At 41.2% G+C, this 13,433-nt stretch overlaps 1 protein-coding gene across 1 annotated transcript in view; it reads right to left on the bottom strand.

Annotated features, from left to right (window-relative positions):
* Nucleotides 1–12,642, bottom strand: part of TUBGCP3 (tubulin gamma complex associated protein 3) — a 109,675-nt gene extending 97,033 nt beyond the window's left edge. Inside the window, exons 1-2 of the mRNA XM_045007590.1 lie at nt 12,179–12,642; nt 1,446–1,553 (exon numbers count right to left, since the gene is read on the bottom strand). Of these exons, the coding sequence (XP_044863525.1) occupies nt 1,446–1,553; nt 12,179–12,254 (184 nt within the window). The 5' untranslated portion in view covers nt 12,255–12,642. The remainder of the gene's footprint in view (nt 1–1,445; nt 1,554–12,178) is intronic.
* Between the last annotated feature and the right edge of the window lie 791 nt (nt 12,643–13,433).

Raw genomic sequence — 13,433 nt, 5'->3', positions numbered from 1 at the left:
GGTGAGTAATGGGATTTTAGGTTTCTCCAGGGTTAGGCGATCTTTTGAAAATCTAAACTTTCAGTTTAGGCATCTAAAATGGCAGTAAGGTGCCTAAATTCCCTTGTGGTCTAATCCTTAGCTCTTACAGAAAGCTTTGTAAAGTCCTTTGAGATTTATAAATGAAAAGTAAATTATTCCCATTCCACACATGGGAAAAGTAAGGCACAGAGAAGTGAAGTGATTTGCCCAACATCACACAGAAGGTGAAGAGCATAGGTGGAAATAGTTTGGCATAGTACTTCAATACATCAAAAGAATGTATCTCAGTCTCAATCATCTAACCATTTAAACGGGAAAGGCTTCTTCAGCAAATTGGAGTTTTGCCTTAAGCTTTAAAGCAGTCATTTGAAAGACCACATTACAGTAAAAATAATCATATAGTCTCCAAATGAAGCAATAATCTATAGAAACCTTTACATAATAACAAAAATAAATGTGTCAAATACTCTACATGCCAGTATTAAAAGATACCAATAAGGACATTTTTGCAACTAAAGTCACTTCCTGCACTACAATTCTTAAGTAAGAGTTAATAAGGATATAACCCACTATTTCTTTTCATGAGGGCTCACTCAACCTACAAAATTAGGGGAGGAGGGCAAGGTGGGGAGAAATGGAAAGAGTAAGTTTATAAACTCTTGGTGTCAAAACTACCACATAAATCAGGTGCATATGCTGCATTACGTAATGATGACCAAAATACATAGAAAACCTTCAGAGTTGAAGATCCATATTGAAGAATGTGTGTGCTTTGAAAATTTGAGTTGGAGAATTCTGCAATTCTTCTTTGGAGAAGGCAATGTGAACTCTACCTTAGACATTCTTTAAGAGGAGTTCTAACCAATGATGTATGTTAATCCTGATCCAATGTGACAGGTTTACGCTTAATAGCTCTGAATATCTAACAAGTGGGAGGCTTACATGTAATTAAAATATTCGCTCACACAATTTGCTCACACTTTTTTACTATGAACTCAAGAATCTGTAGAGGGAAAGTATGCTTTTTTTTTTTTTTTTTTTGGTAGAGGGATGTACTGCATCCCTACTGCTTTCATACTACATTTGGTGCTCTTGTATCAAAGCAGAGAAAGTGCAACAGAATAGAGTATATCTTTTTTTTTTTTTTTAAACTACAAAATTAGTGTATTTTGTATTTGAGATGTGTGTGTAAAACTCACTTTGGCATTTCCTGACTTTAAAAGTTGCATGTTAGAGTCAAATTTAAGATTTATGGTGAGCAAGTTTCACCCTTATTGCTTATAGAGCTAGTTTCTGGTATTTGGAGTGGTATTTTAAAATAAACTTAGAATGCTGTTAGAATGTTCACCATCTACAAAACATGCTGATTCATTTTAAAATTATTCAGATCTAAATTACTGAAGATGAAAGGAAGCCAGACATACGTTCTTTCTTGATTTTCTCCGCAACAAGAAATTCATCTCGTTCAACAGTAGGAGCAAAGTTGCTTCCAATAACTCTCACTGCATATTGAAACTGCTGGGCTACATCAGCTGAAAGAGGGAGGGAAAAAAATAGTTAAGCCAACTTTTAAAATGAAGAAAAAATAAATAAGAGCTGCCATGTTACTAAGTGATTAAGTCAAATAAAAATACAAAAAATGTAGATGTTTCAAATGTGAGATAAAATAGGAGAGCAACTAGATCAAATCTTTCCCCTAATACTACCGTGCAAGGATATTTTGTCCTGTATGCTCTTATGCAGAAAGAGTCACAAGAGCACAGATCCAATTATGGAAGTAAACTCAATTTAAAAATGCTGGCACCTCCTTTTGTCAGCATATTTCATAGCATCTTGCTTCATGCAACAAACAGTACTATCTACAAACATGAACTGTTCAGCCAATAACATGTCTTCGGTATAGGCCAATATTCACACAAACTGAAAAATGAGGGTGCATAATCTCTTTTTCCTCCCTAGTCTAAGCATTCTGCAAGTCTGAATTCCAGGCTCCCCAAGAGCAGATTTCAAGGTCATGAATCAAACTGGAGATTTACTGAAGTCAAGCTACAGAATTCCATAGTAATATAACATACTGATTAGAGATCTGCTTTAACTCTCACACGTTTATTCATTAGTTTTGACAAATCAATTAAACCTACTTACTTTTTCACCCTACCAAAATTATCTTTCAGTTTCTTAAACTGTTATGTACAAGGACCAAGTACTTTACCCCAATAACTTTCTACCAAAAAACAAATAAAAAGTACGCCTCCAGTTCCATTTAAAACCTACAAAATCCAACTAGTCACAATCAATTTCATTATGATCACAATAAACTTATCATATACTTATTTTAGAGATAAAATTCATAGTGGAGGCACTTAAGTATAGCAGCATGCTAATCATATGGCAGAGAAGGGCAAGGTGTAGAAAAGCCACTCAAAGACTGAGCTCTCATCTCAAATTGGCAAAGACAGACAATTAACCAGCACATCCGAGTGCTAGTTTAACCTTGATCAACAGCTAACACTAACAAAGGAAGAATCAGCTTAATCCTCAGTTTTTCCACCCACGCGAAGCAACCCAGAAGCGGGTATCATCTGAGCTGTAGAAAGAAAAAAACCCAGCAAAATTCCACTGGCACTAGGATTCAGCTTAAGGGAAGAGGCCAACATTCTCTGCTCCTCCTGCCCTAGCACTACCTCTCAAATACCACTTATCCAACCCCACTATCCAAGGATCTTTGCAGCAAGCTCAAATTAGTGAGCAAGACCTGAAAGGCAATAGCTGATGGATTTGAGGTCCCAGGTGGAAAAGTCTGACAAACTGTATTATATAATAATGCCATCATATCGTTTGAACTTTTGTGTAAGTATTCAGATATTACTAGTTGTTATGGCAGGTTTGGCTCTGTATATGTGCAGAGTTACATAAAGGTCTTCACTTTATGCTTTTGCAAATATATTTGTAAGTCACAGAAATTGAGCTACAGCACTATCTTAAAACAAATAAAATGCATTTCAAAAACTGTTGAGGGTGTTGAAGTGCGAGGTAAATCATCATATTTTCATAAATTCAAGCACTTAAGAGCAGGTACATCAAAAATCTTCCACTGGCCATGCACATCACATTTTTACTACTATAAATAAATGTATGTTTTAATTAAAATTAATATTTTAGGAGTTAAGGTATTGTAAGTGTACTACTTTGTTATCTAGAGATACTTTTAAGGGATATATGGGAGAGCAGTCAGTCAACATCTCAAAGCTTGTCTCTCTTACCAGCAGAAGTTGGTTCAATAAAAGATATTACCTCACCCACCTTCTCTCTCTAATATCCTGGGACTGACACAGCTATACCACCACTACACATCCCCCTCATTACGGGCAGTAGAACTTTTGTTACAGCATCTATTTGAGAGGGAGTTGCATATACTGTCTGTCTATTAGGACAGTGACTATGATATCAATTTATAGCCCCACTATGGTATGGGGACTTGCATTTGAAGCTGATCAATACAATTTCTATTTTTCAAATCTATTGCATTTATGTTTTGATATTACCAGTAAAAATAACATTTATTTTGGGTCACAGTTAATGGTGTATGTGTGTTACAATTACAAAGACATTCCTTTGTAGCAAGTAAAACTGTATTGCTTTCTGTGTGTCTAAGAAATTACCATTATTTCAGAATTAAACATTTTGCTATCTGTGCCCTTGAAAACTGCCTCTACATGAGCCAATGTAAAAGTGTACCTATGTTTCTAGTTCTGTGATGCAATATAATTTTGCTGTGCAGATTACGGGACAAATGAAGCAAAGTTTCTAAACAGTTATTTTGAAATCTTATCCATATTCAATTTAACAAAATATTAAAACAAATCCTCATCAGTGAGAGACAACCCTAAAAAGGATATTTTGGGTTATCCTGACTTGGAGAGACCATTTGTTGCCAAAATGGTAATTCAGTCTCTTTATCCATTCAGCCCTTGCTCTCTGCTAAGACTGAACCAATGAACTTTTGGTCCCTCCTTTAATAATTCGCGAGACTAACCTTCAGAATTTGAGACTTTTCTGAAGATTCATATTGGACCTGCAGTCATACAATAGCTTTGAATCAAAATGTTTATCTATCCCACCAAGATGTCAAAGTCCTTGATTTGAAAGAGACTCTTTCTGTGGGAGTGCTTTTAGTGTCTGACTCCTGACTTCCTGTACAGAACAAGCAAGATGGCATACAGAATTCATAAGAAAGAAAGATATATTTAACAGTAATATGTCCAAAAGCAACACACACAGGAAATTTATTACATAAGCAGATGTATTGTTGAATTGTCCTTCTCCCCCAAATCTCCATGAGACATTAGATGAACTTAAAATATAAGTGTACACACACGATACACACATTTCATTGTATGAATATGTAAACAAGTGCAACTGCTATACAACACTGTCATCTTGATATGCCTAATAGATGGGAAGGATGAAATTGTTTATGGAAGAGGTGATTTAATTTTCAGTGTTCTGATGTGAGCTTTTTATGCAGAGAAAGGAAGCAAGCAGAAGACTGTCAAAATTCTAAAAATTATGAATACAAACATAGTGGAATAATGCCATTAATTGTAAGCGACTATATTTACCAAATACATAAAAGTTAAAAACAGTGTAAAAAGCTTGCAACATTCAGAGGAGGGGAAACAAAAAAAATAAATAAATAATTCAAAGATCTATAAAATCTTAATTTGAATTGCCTAAAGTAGATTCTTATGTTCCATCTGCAAATGCAAATTTCCAATGCTTAGTAGAGAATGTCCTTTATGCATGCATTCATTCCTCCCCTCCCCTTCCACAGTGTGATCTATCAGAACTGTATGATGCAGTTTTCATGTTCCATTTCAAAGCCTAAAAGGGGCTTTAAACAAACCACATGTGAAAAGCGTAGAAAAACTAAAGAGGGAAGGAGGGAGAATCCTTGGTGGGCAAAACCAAGGAAAAATAGCAAGAAACAGTATAATTTAGAAAGGAAGAAACTACAAGAAAAATAGAGGAATTTAATTATAGAGGCTAAATAATTTTTATTTCCAGATAAGCCTGATAAACTGGAGGACAGCCTTCCGGAACATTCCTTTTATTAGTAAGCAACTGATCTGCTTCAGTGCACTTCCCAAAGTTAGTAAGATCAGACAATTCTCACACCTTTCAAGAGACAACAGCTATTGGAAGAGATTTAAGGGGGGGTGGGGGAAGAGGAGCAGTCCTGGAGACAGGAATACTGAGAGACTCCTGTTTCCTACTTTTGGGTATTTTTCTGTTCTAAACAGTGAATTACTAAAAATAAGTTGTTTGATTATTTTAAGTTGCTCTATTACTTAGAATTCATGTTTACCGAGAAGTTGTTTACTTGTAATTTATGGTTTTAATTACTTTATTGGCTTTGTTTTACCGGTGGTATGACTTTTGTTACCACCTCTCCAATTCCAAACAGTTTTCAGAGATTAACAATATCATCTTCTTGGTAAGTCCTACCAAAAAAACATGTTTAATGTAATACTGCATTACATTTTTTGTTGCATGCAGAGAAGTTCATGTCTGTAGTACAACTTCCAAATTTCTCCTGCAGTTTCAACTGGATACAGTATCGCTTGGCACTGAATGGTTCCATCCCTGTGATGGCCAAGGTGACCTCTCTCTCTTTCTACCAAAAACCACATGACATGGCAGAGAGAATGATTAAATATTTTTAAAGCACTTTCAGATGAGGTGCTTTAACAAACATATCAGACTGCAAAACGATGCCATGAACAAAAATAGAAATTGTAGAACAAAGAAAAATGGTCTTCAGGCTTGTCCACACACAAGAGTTGTACCACATCTAATCAATATAATTAAAGCAGTACACCTCTCTTGCGCGGACAGTTATAGCTGTATAAAGGTGCCTTATATCAGTACGGAATAAGTACCAGCATCAGGCACATTTTAGACTTCTATAGTTGCATCCAAACTACAAATTGTACCGGTATAACTATATCAGTTAAAACAAAAAACACCCCCATCCAAAACAAGTTATACCAATTCAAAAACTTGTGTGCAGACCAGCTCTTTAGCATGGTATAATCTCTAAAGACCAACATCTACTCTGAAGAACCTGGGAGTGTTTGTTTTTTCCATATAGAGAGATTGTATAAAGCAAAAAGCTAAAGCATCTCATTAGTAAGTATCTTCTATTTACAAAGAGAGAGTGACAGTTAATTTATGTTGCTCCAGAGAACAAAGCATATATTTCCAGTCCCACCATCATTCATGTTTTATGTATCAAGATTTTATTTAAAAAGTTTTTCCAATCTCCCCAATGCCTAAACATTTTCTTGACTGAAAGCTTTTCTTAAAATTTGAACTAAAAATGGTTATGCTTCCTATACTGAAAATGATCTTTTAATAAGCAATTCATCTTGCAGTGTAGTAAACAAGCCTATTTGAAGAAGGCTCCTCTGAGTTCATCAGCAATTAGAATAAACTTTCCTGGAGGACCTTTTCCCCAGAGTGAATTTCTTGCCAGCTTAGCCAACCATTCATACGTTTTCTTCCCTTGACATAAGGAGATAGGTTTTATCTCACAGCTGAATTACAAGTTTTCACTCAATATTTTTAAGTTCTCTGAAAGCCCTGGATATAAGATGCTATAAAATATATCAGAGTACATTACTGTATGAAACATAGTGTATTATACTGATCATCAGCTACAGATTTTTCCTTCACTCTAACCGCAAGGGGACACCACAGATTAAAGGAGCTAGCTGTCCAATACTCAGCTAGAGATCATAAACAGGCATGAATTCTATAAATATATAATCTGAACAGGAAGACTAACTCTACCCGTGTATCCCTGTGACAAAAGTTATCAGAGCAGAATTCTAAGAGTCATTAATGAGATCTCAAAAAACTAAATGATCACATCAGTGAAAATGGCCTTAGAAACAGAGGGAAACATCATCTTAGAGACTTCAGGCATGTTAGTTATTTAAAGAACAAGATACCAAGAGTTGAGTCTTCAGGCAAGACAAGTTTTCCAAGAAGTGGACTTGACAGAGCTGGAAAATTCATAAGGTCTGCCAGCTTTGCCTTGGTTAATACACTTTTGGAGTTGCTCCAAGATACGCACCGTGATAACCATACTGGCGGATATTTCCTCATATTTTTCAAGCTGTACCACAGTCCAAATCCCACTAGACAGAGCATCTTACACGCCTCACTAGAACTAGAAGTTTCAATTGAAGCATTTCCATGACACAGATGAATTACTATGAGAGTGACTTTTTTTTTTTTTTTTTAAATAAAAATACAAAGGAAGTGACCAAATGGAAAGCTTCTTTATGCTGGAGCTAGATCTACGTAGACACATTGAAGCAGCCTCAAAAATACCAAGACAGGCACTGGAGTCTCATGAAAAGAAAGTCTTCAGTTCCAAAAATTTAATAAGTAATGCTCTTTTCCTGGTTACCAAAGAAGGAACTGAGTGACATTCAGATAACAGTATTGATCTCAATAAGGGATGGCATAAATAGCTAACAAGGGGCTGTCTTACACAGCACAGATAATCTCTGCCTACAACCATCAAAAAAACCTTAAGGAACTAAGGGAGTAGTTGTAGTCTTGTGCCAAAGATCAAGGACCCAAAAGTGACAATTCTGTACAGCTGGTGTAGTTAGAGCAATCTCTTTTCCAACTGAAATTTCAATGGGAATTGTTAGACAGGGAATTTATAGCTATATAAACTGTTTTTTTGTCCAGGACATTGGAATTTAGTCCCCTAAGTCTGAAAGGTGTAGCCAATTATTTTAGTTTATTATTCATTTATTGTAACACCTTAATCATAACATCACACATCACTGTATGTAAATACAGTTAAATTGTAGAATAGTAGAAGTATAAGATTGATCAGTATTTAGAAGAAATAATCATGTATTAGATATCTAAGTAAGAAAGGCTAAAAAACGAGACCAGTAGGCTGAGGCCTTCAAGATTTTTAGCTCAGCTATTTTAGGCCTTGGAGATAAGACATGCTGAGATAAGTAAGGGACAGAAGAATAACCTGATGCCTTAAGATTATGGGAAAAGAGGTACCAAGTGGCAATACTGAGGGAAAAAATAGCTAGAGCAGGGGTCGGCAACCTTTCAGAAGTGGTGTGCCAAGTCTTCATTTATTCACTCTAATTTAAGGTTTTGCGTGCCAGTAATACATTTTAACATTTTTAGAAGGTCTTTCTATAAGTCTATAATATATAACTAAACTATTGTTGTATGTAAAGTAAATATGGTTTTTAAAATATTTAAGAAGCTTCATTTAAAATTAAATTAAAATGCAGAGTCCCCCGGACCGGTGGCCAGGACCCGGGCAGTGTGAGTGCCACTGAAAATCAGCTCGCGTGCCACAGGTTGTCTACCCCCGAGCTAGAGGATTAATTTTAAAAATCACAAAATGCTGTAGAGGCACTTCTGCCTCCAACATGTGTCTTAACCACAGGATACAGGTTGTGCATCAGTGCTAATGAGAATAAAGAGAACCTACACGATCTATAGAAATCGAGGGTCCCTTAAGTTCTAGAAGACACCAGATCAATACAAAAAAAAGAGGCCTGACACTTTCTGCCTATCCCTACATTCTGTGCATGTAAAATTGAGTTTCCTATGAGAGAACTCCAGCAGGAACCATCCTTTTATTGATGATCAATCCATAAGAGACCCATCAGACCCTAACACTATCTAGGAGGATGTATGTCTGTAGTTATAACTGGTGCATGGATATATCTAGGAGTTGTGTATGCTGTGACATTCATAACTTTGTTGGTAACTTTAATAAAATTGATAAGAGATAGTGGACCTTTTTCTTGTGACTGTATATTTTACTTGTCTATGGTTTCATGTGTTCCGATGAGCTTTAAAACAAGCAGTGATAATTCTGTTAACTTGAGACTTTAGCCGCCAGAGCCAAACCCTCAATGATATAATATAACATCAATAAAGTTAGCTTTAAATAAAAATAAAGGCTGCAAGGGCCATGGATCTCTAATGACCACAGGTAGTCTATAACTTGGTTTTAAATTTAATCTCAAAAAGGCAACATCTCCTGCTGTATAATGCCTCTAGTACAAAGTTAGGGAATTCATTGCTTCAGAACTGACACGCAGGGAAGAGATCTTGCCTACTGAGTCAACAATACCACTTGCTGGCAGGAACTGTCATTTAAGTACACCTCTACCCCAATATAACGCGATCTGATATAACACGAATTCAGATATAACACAATAAAGCAGCACACCGGGGGATGGGGCTGCGCACTCTGGCGGATCAAAGCAAGTTCGATATAATGCAGTTTCACCTATAGCGCGGTAAGATTTTTTGGCTCCTGAGGACAGCGTCATATCGGGGTAGAGGTATACTAGTAGTACAGAAGGCATCCATATACCAGTTGTTGAAATGGATATGACTTGAGAAGTTGTAGGTATTATAAAACAATACTATCGAGACTTTAAATAGTTCATTTGCCCAGTTAGCAAATAAGTTATTTTCTCTGGCAAGGTCAAACTTCCATTTTCCTACTATTATGGCAGTTGGAAAAAGGGGACAAAGCATGAGTGTCTCCTTCTCATCTCCCTGAGGCCAGGTCTACACTATAAACTTACACTGATATAACTACATTGCTCGGGGGGTGAAAAAATCCACGCCCCTGAGTGACACAGTTATACCAACCTAACCCCCCAGTGTAGAAAGCACTGTATCAACAGAAGGGCTTCTCCCATCGACATAATCCACCTCTGCAAGGGTGATGGCTAACTACACCGAGAAGCTTTCCCGTCAGCACAGTAGCATCTTCACTGAAGCACTATTCCAGCACAGTTGCACCACTGCAGGGTTTTATGTGTAAACATGTCCTACGCAGCTGGAGGCAAGGCAGGGATTCAGCCTCTAGCAGCAACTAAGTACTTAGTACTACTGATCAAAGCCTGGGGGCAGCCACACAAATCTGTCTAAGCGAGCAATTCTCAACCAGCTGGCCGCATGCGGCCCAACTAGCACACAGCTGTGGCCCAGCTCAGCTGTGTGTTAAAGGCCAGCCCACATAGCGGGGTCCGGGTTCCCGGCTTCCCAGCGCAGGGGGGTCCGGGCTGCCCCATCGCAGCAGGATTGGGGTCCAGTCAGGACTGCTGGCCCACCCTGCGTGGCGGGAGTCTGGGGCTCCCAGCCAGCCCCATGGGGTCCGGGGCAGCCGGTCAGCCCCACATGGCGGGGGTCCGGGAGCTGCTGCTGCCCTGCCACCCGGCTCCTGCGGCCCAGGTAACATATTGTGGGCAGCATATATGATAAATAAGTTGAGAACCACTGGTCTAAGCCCTTGTAGACCTCATTCAGCCGATGGAAGAGCTGCTTCACAGGATAGCAGCAAAGAAGAGTTTATGTGATGGACAAGGGAGGAAAATTAGGACAGGGAATTGATGGAGAGGGTTGGAAGTGCTCTCCTTATATATTTCTAGGAATCAAAAGAGGGAGAGGAAAGGCATGTCCTTCCCCATGGAAGAGAGTGACGAGCCACCCCAACCCCCATCTTCCAGGGGAGAGCATCTCTCTCCACAAAGCAGCTTTTTCTTCTAAGGCCATATCTACACTAGAGAGCTTACAGCAGCACAGCCGTACTGGTGCAGTTGCACCACTGTAAGCTCTCTCATGTAGCCACTCTATGCTGATGTGAGAGAGCTCTCCCATCGACATAATTAAACAACCCCCCAATGAGCAGTGGTAGGAGACGCTGTCCACACCAATCATGTCTGGGGGGTTTTTCACACCGCAACATAAGCTTTATCAACAAAAGAGGTAGTGTAGATGTAGCCTAAGAATCAGCAAAGGACAGGGAACTTCAAAATTTAACACCTACAGGCCAAGGATCTGTATGCTGCCAGGCAGCACCCAGCCCCAGGGAGCACAGCCTTTCAGCTCAGTGTCTAGCCAGCAGGCATCTAGCCCATTGCTCCAGCCCAGAGACAGGCCATTAGCAGGTCAGAACTGAGCTACAGGAGGGGGGTAACAGAGCAGGGAAAGGTGATGAACGTTCTCACAGAAGGGGTAAGTGAGACACACCTTTTAGGCAACTCCCAGGGCAAGAGCCAGGCACACAGCTGTTGACAGTGTTTTGTGGCTGTCCTCAGGGTCTGCGCAGCAGAATTAAACTAAGCCCTGGGCTACACTACACACGTCACTATAAGTATATCACTCAGAAGCATGGAAAATACATCCCTGTGCTATGCAGTTATACTGATCTAACCCTGAATGTAGACAGTGCTATGTCGACAGGAGGCCTTCTCCCATTGACATAACTACCGCCTCTCAAGCTGGTCTACACTATTGCTTAAGTCAATGTAACTTACATCACTCAGGAGCGTGAAAGATATCCCCCTAAGCGACCTAAATTACATCAATCTAGTGCCAGTGTGTACAGCCTTTATGTCAGCAGAAGGCGCTTCCCCCTGGAGGTAGAGTAAGTAGCATGCCGAGAGGGGCGCTCACCCATCAGCACGGGTAGTGTAGACTTGCCCTCGGGGAGGTGGAGCACTTACACCGACTGGAGAGAGTCTTCACTAAGCGCTAAAGCGGCACCGCTCCAGCGCTGTAAGTGTGGACAAGTCCTAAGTATTTGGCAGCTGCTGCTAAAGGCTGAATCCCTGCCTTGGTTGTAGCCTTTTGGCGGGAGAAGAGAGAGACGCTCAGGGGTGTCCCCTTTTTCCAACTACCACCGCAGCAGGCAAATGGAAGTTTCACTCTCTCCCCTGGGTGTCTCTTCCCCCTCTTCCGGATCCTAGACACACACAAGGAGAGCGCGTCCCACCCTCGCCATCTATTCCCCGGGCTCCTTCTTCTCCTCCCCTTCCCCAGGGCCACGGCCCGGCACACGGCCGCCCCCGAGCCCCGCCAAGGAGCAGGTTCTCAGCCGCCGCCCCACCCCCTCCCTTGAGACAGGGCTCTCCATCCCCCGGCCCGCGTCTGGCCCCGCCACTCCAGTGAGCTGCGGGCTGACAGCCGCCGCCCGCAGGGGGCCTGAGTTTCAGCCGCGGGACCCGGCGCGGGGCGGCGCCCCGTTGGCTCGCGCTGTCCCGCGCGCTCCCGGGGCGGGGGAGGGGGCTGTTACCTTCGCTCTTGCCGAGGATGCGGCAGCACAGGTTCTGGAGCAGAACGTTGGGGGATTTCTGATCCGGACACGCCATCCTCACCCCGGGCCGTGGGGAGGGGGCGGGGAACCTCCCTCTGCAACTGCCGCGCGCGCGCGCGCCCTGCGCCTCACAGCCTAACGGCCGCCGCCGCCTCCCGTTACCTAGGGCGCCATTTTAACTGAACCCGCGGAAAGCAGCGAGCGCCCACAATGCCCCTGTGCGTGGGGAGACACGGAGCGCGCAGCGCCGAACACCTCCCGCCTTCCTCACACAGCCCCGGCGGAGAGGTTCCGGGGCACAAAGTGACCACCGGGGCCTCTCGGCCAGAGCCTGACCCCAGACCCATTCGTAGAGTCCGTTACCATCGCAGGGGGCGGCTGGGATTAGCACAGTAATCAGGACAGGAATAGTCAGCTTTCCCCCCCGCCCCCTCCATGATGATGACAGGTTGAGGGGGTTTAGCGGGCCCCTGCCAGACCCAAGACTCTCCTGCTCCCGCCATAGTGACGCCCCAGGATTGTTTCAGGCTGTCACCCTACCTGCTCTATGTCACCAGCTGCACCACCACACTATGATGTCACCGAATTGTGTCATGCTGCAAATGAGGGCTGGCCAAACTACGGACCGTCCAGCCCCCAGGAGATTGCAAAATTCCAAGACTTGTTTCCATCCTGAACTGGGATGAAAAAATCAAAATTTCAGCCGCCTTCTCCATATGCTATGTTCCCCAATAGCTCCCTTCAGCTTAGCAGTGTGATTTTTATATTATACATTACACCATATTTCATAGAAAAGTTGAAATTATAAATCTTACTCTAACAAACATCAAAAAGAAACATTTTGATAATTTCCTTTCACACATGCTTGTGTTGAGTCTGAACTCTTTATGAACTGAAACTTAACTCAGACTACATGTCTGTGTCTGAAACTTTTAATCAAAAGTTTTGACCTGCAAACTACTCATGACCCTTCCCCTCCCAATAAGTAGCCATAAGTAGCCATCTCCCCTTTTGTCTTCTCCAATTTGCATTTTAACCTGTTTTATCCCGTAGAATCTTGATTGATTATGCATGACCATTATGATCTGTTAATCACTTTGTTTACTTCTGTGTATAAACATTGATGCTCACCCCTAATAAACTTGCCACACTCCTCCAAAGCTTGGCTCTTAAGCTAAGGATGGTGTGAGCCCGTTGATCAACGAATTGTTGTCTGGTCTCTGACAGATCTCTG

The sequence above is a fragment of the Mauremys mutica genome, chromosome 1, assembly GCF_020497125.1.
Source record: "Mauremys mutica isolate MM-2020 ecotype Southern chromosome 1, ASM2049712v1, whole genome shotgun sequence".
NCBI lineage: Eukaryota > Metazoa > Chordata > Testudines > Geoemydidae > Mauremys > Mauremys mutica.
This window is presented reverse-complemented; position numbering and strand designations above follow the sequence as displayed.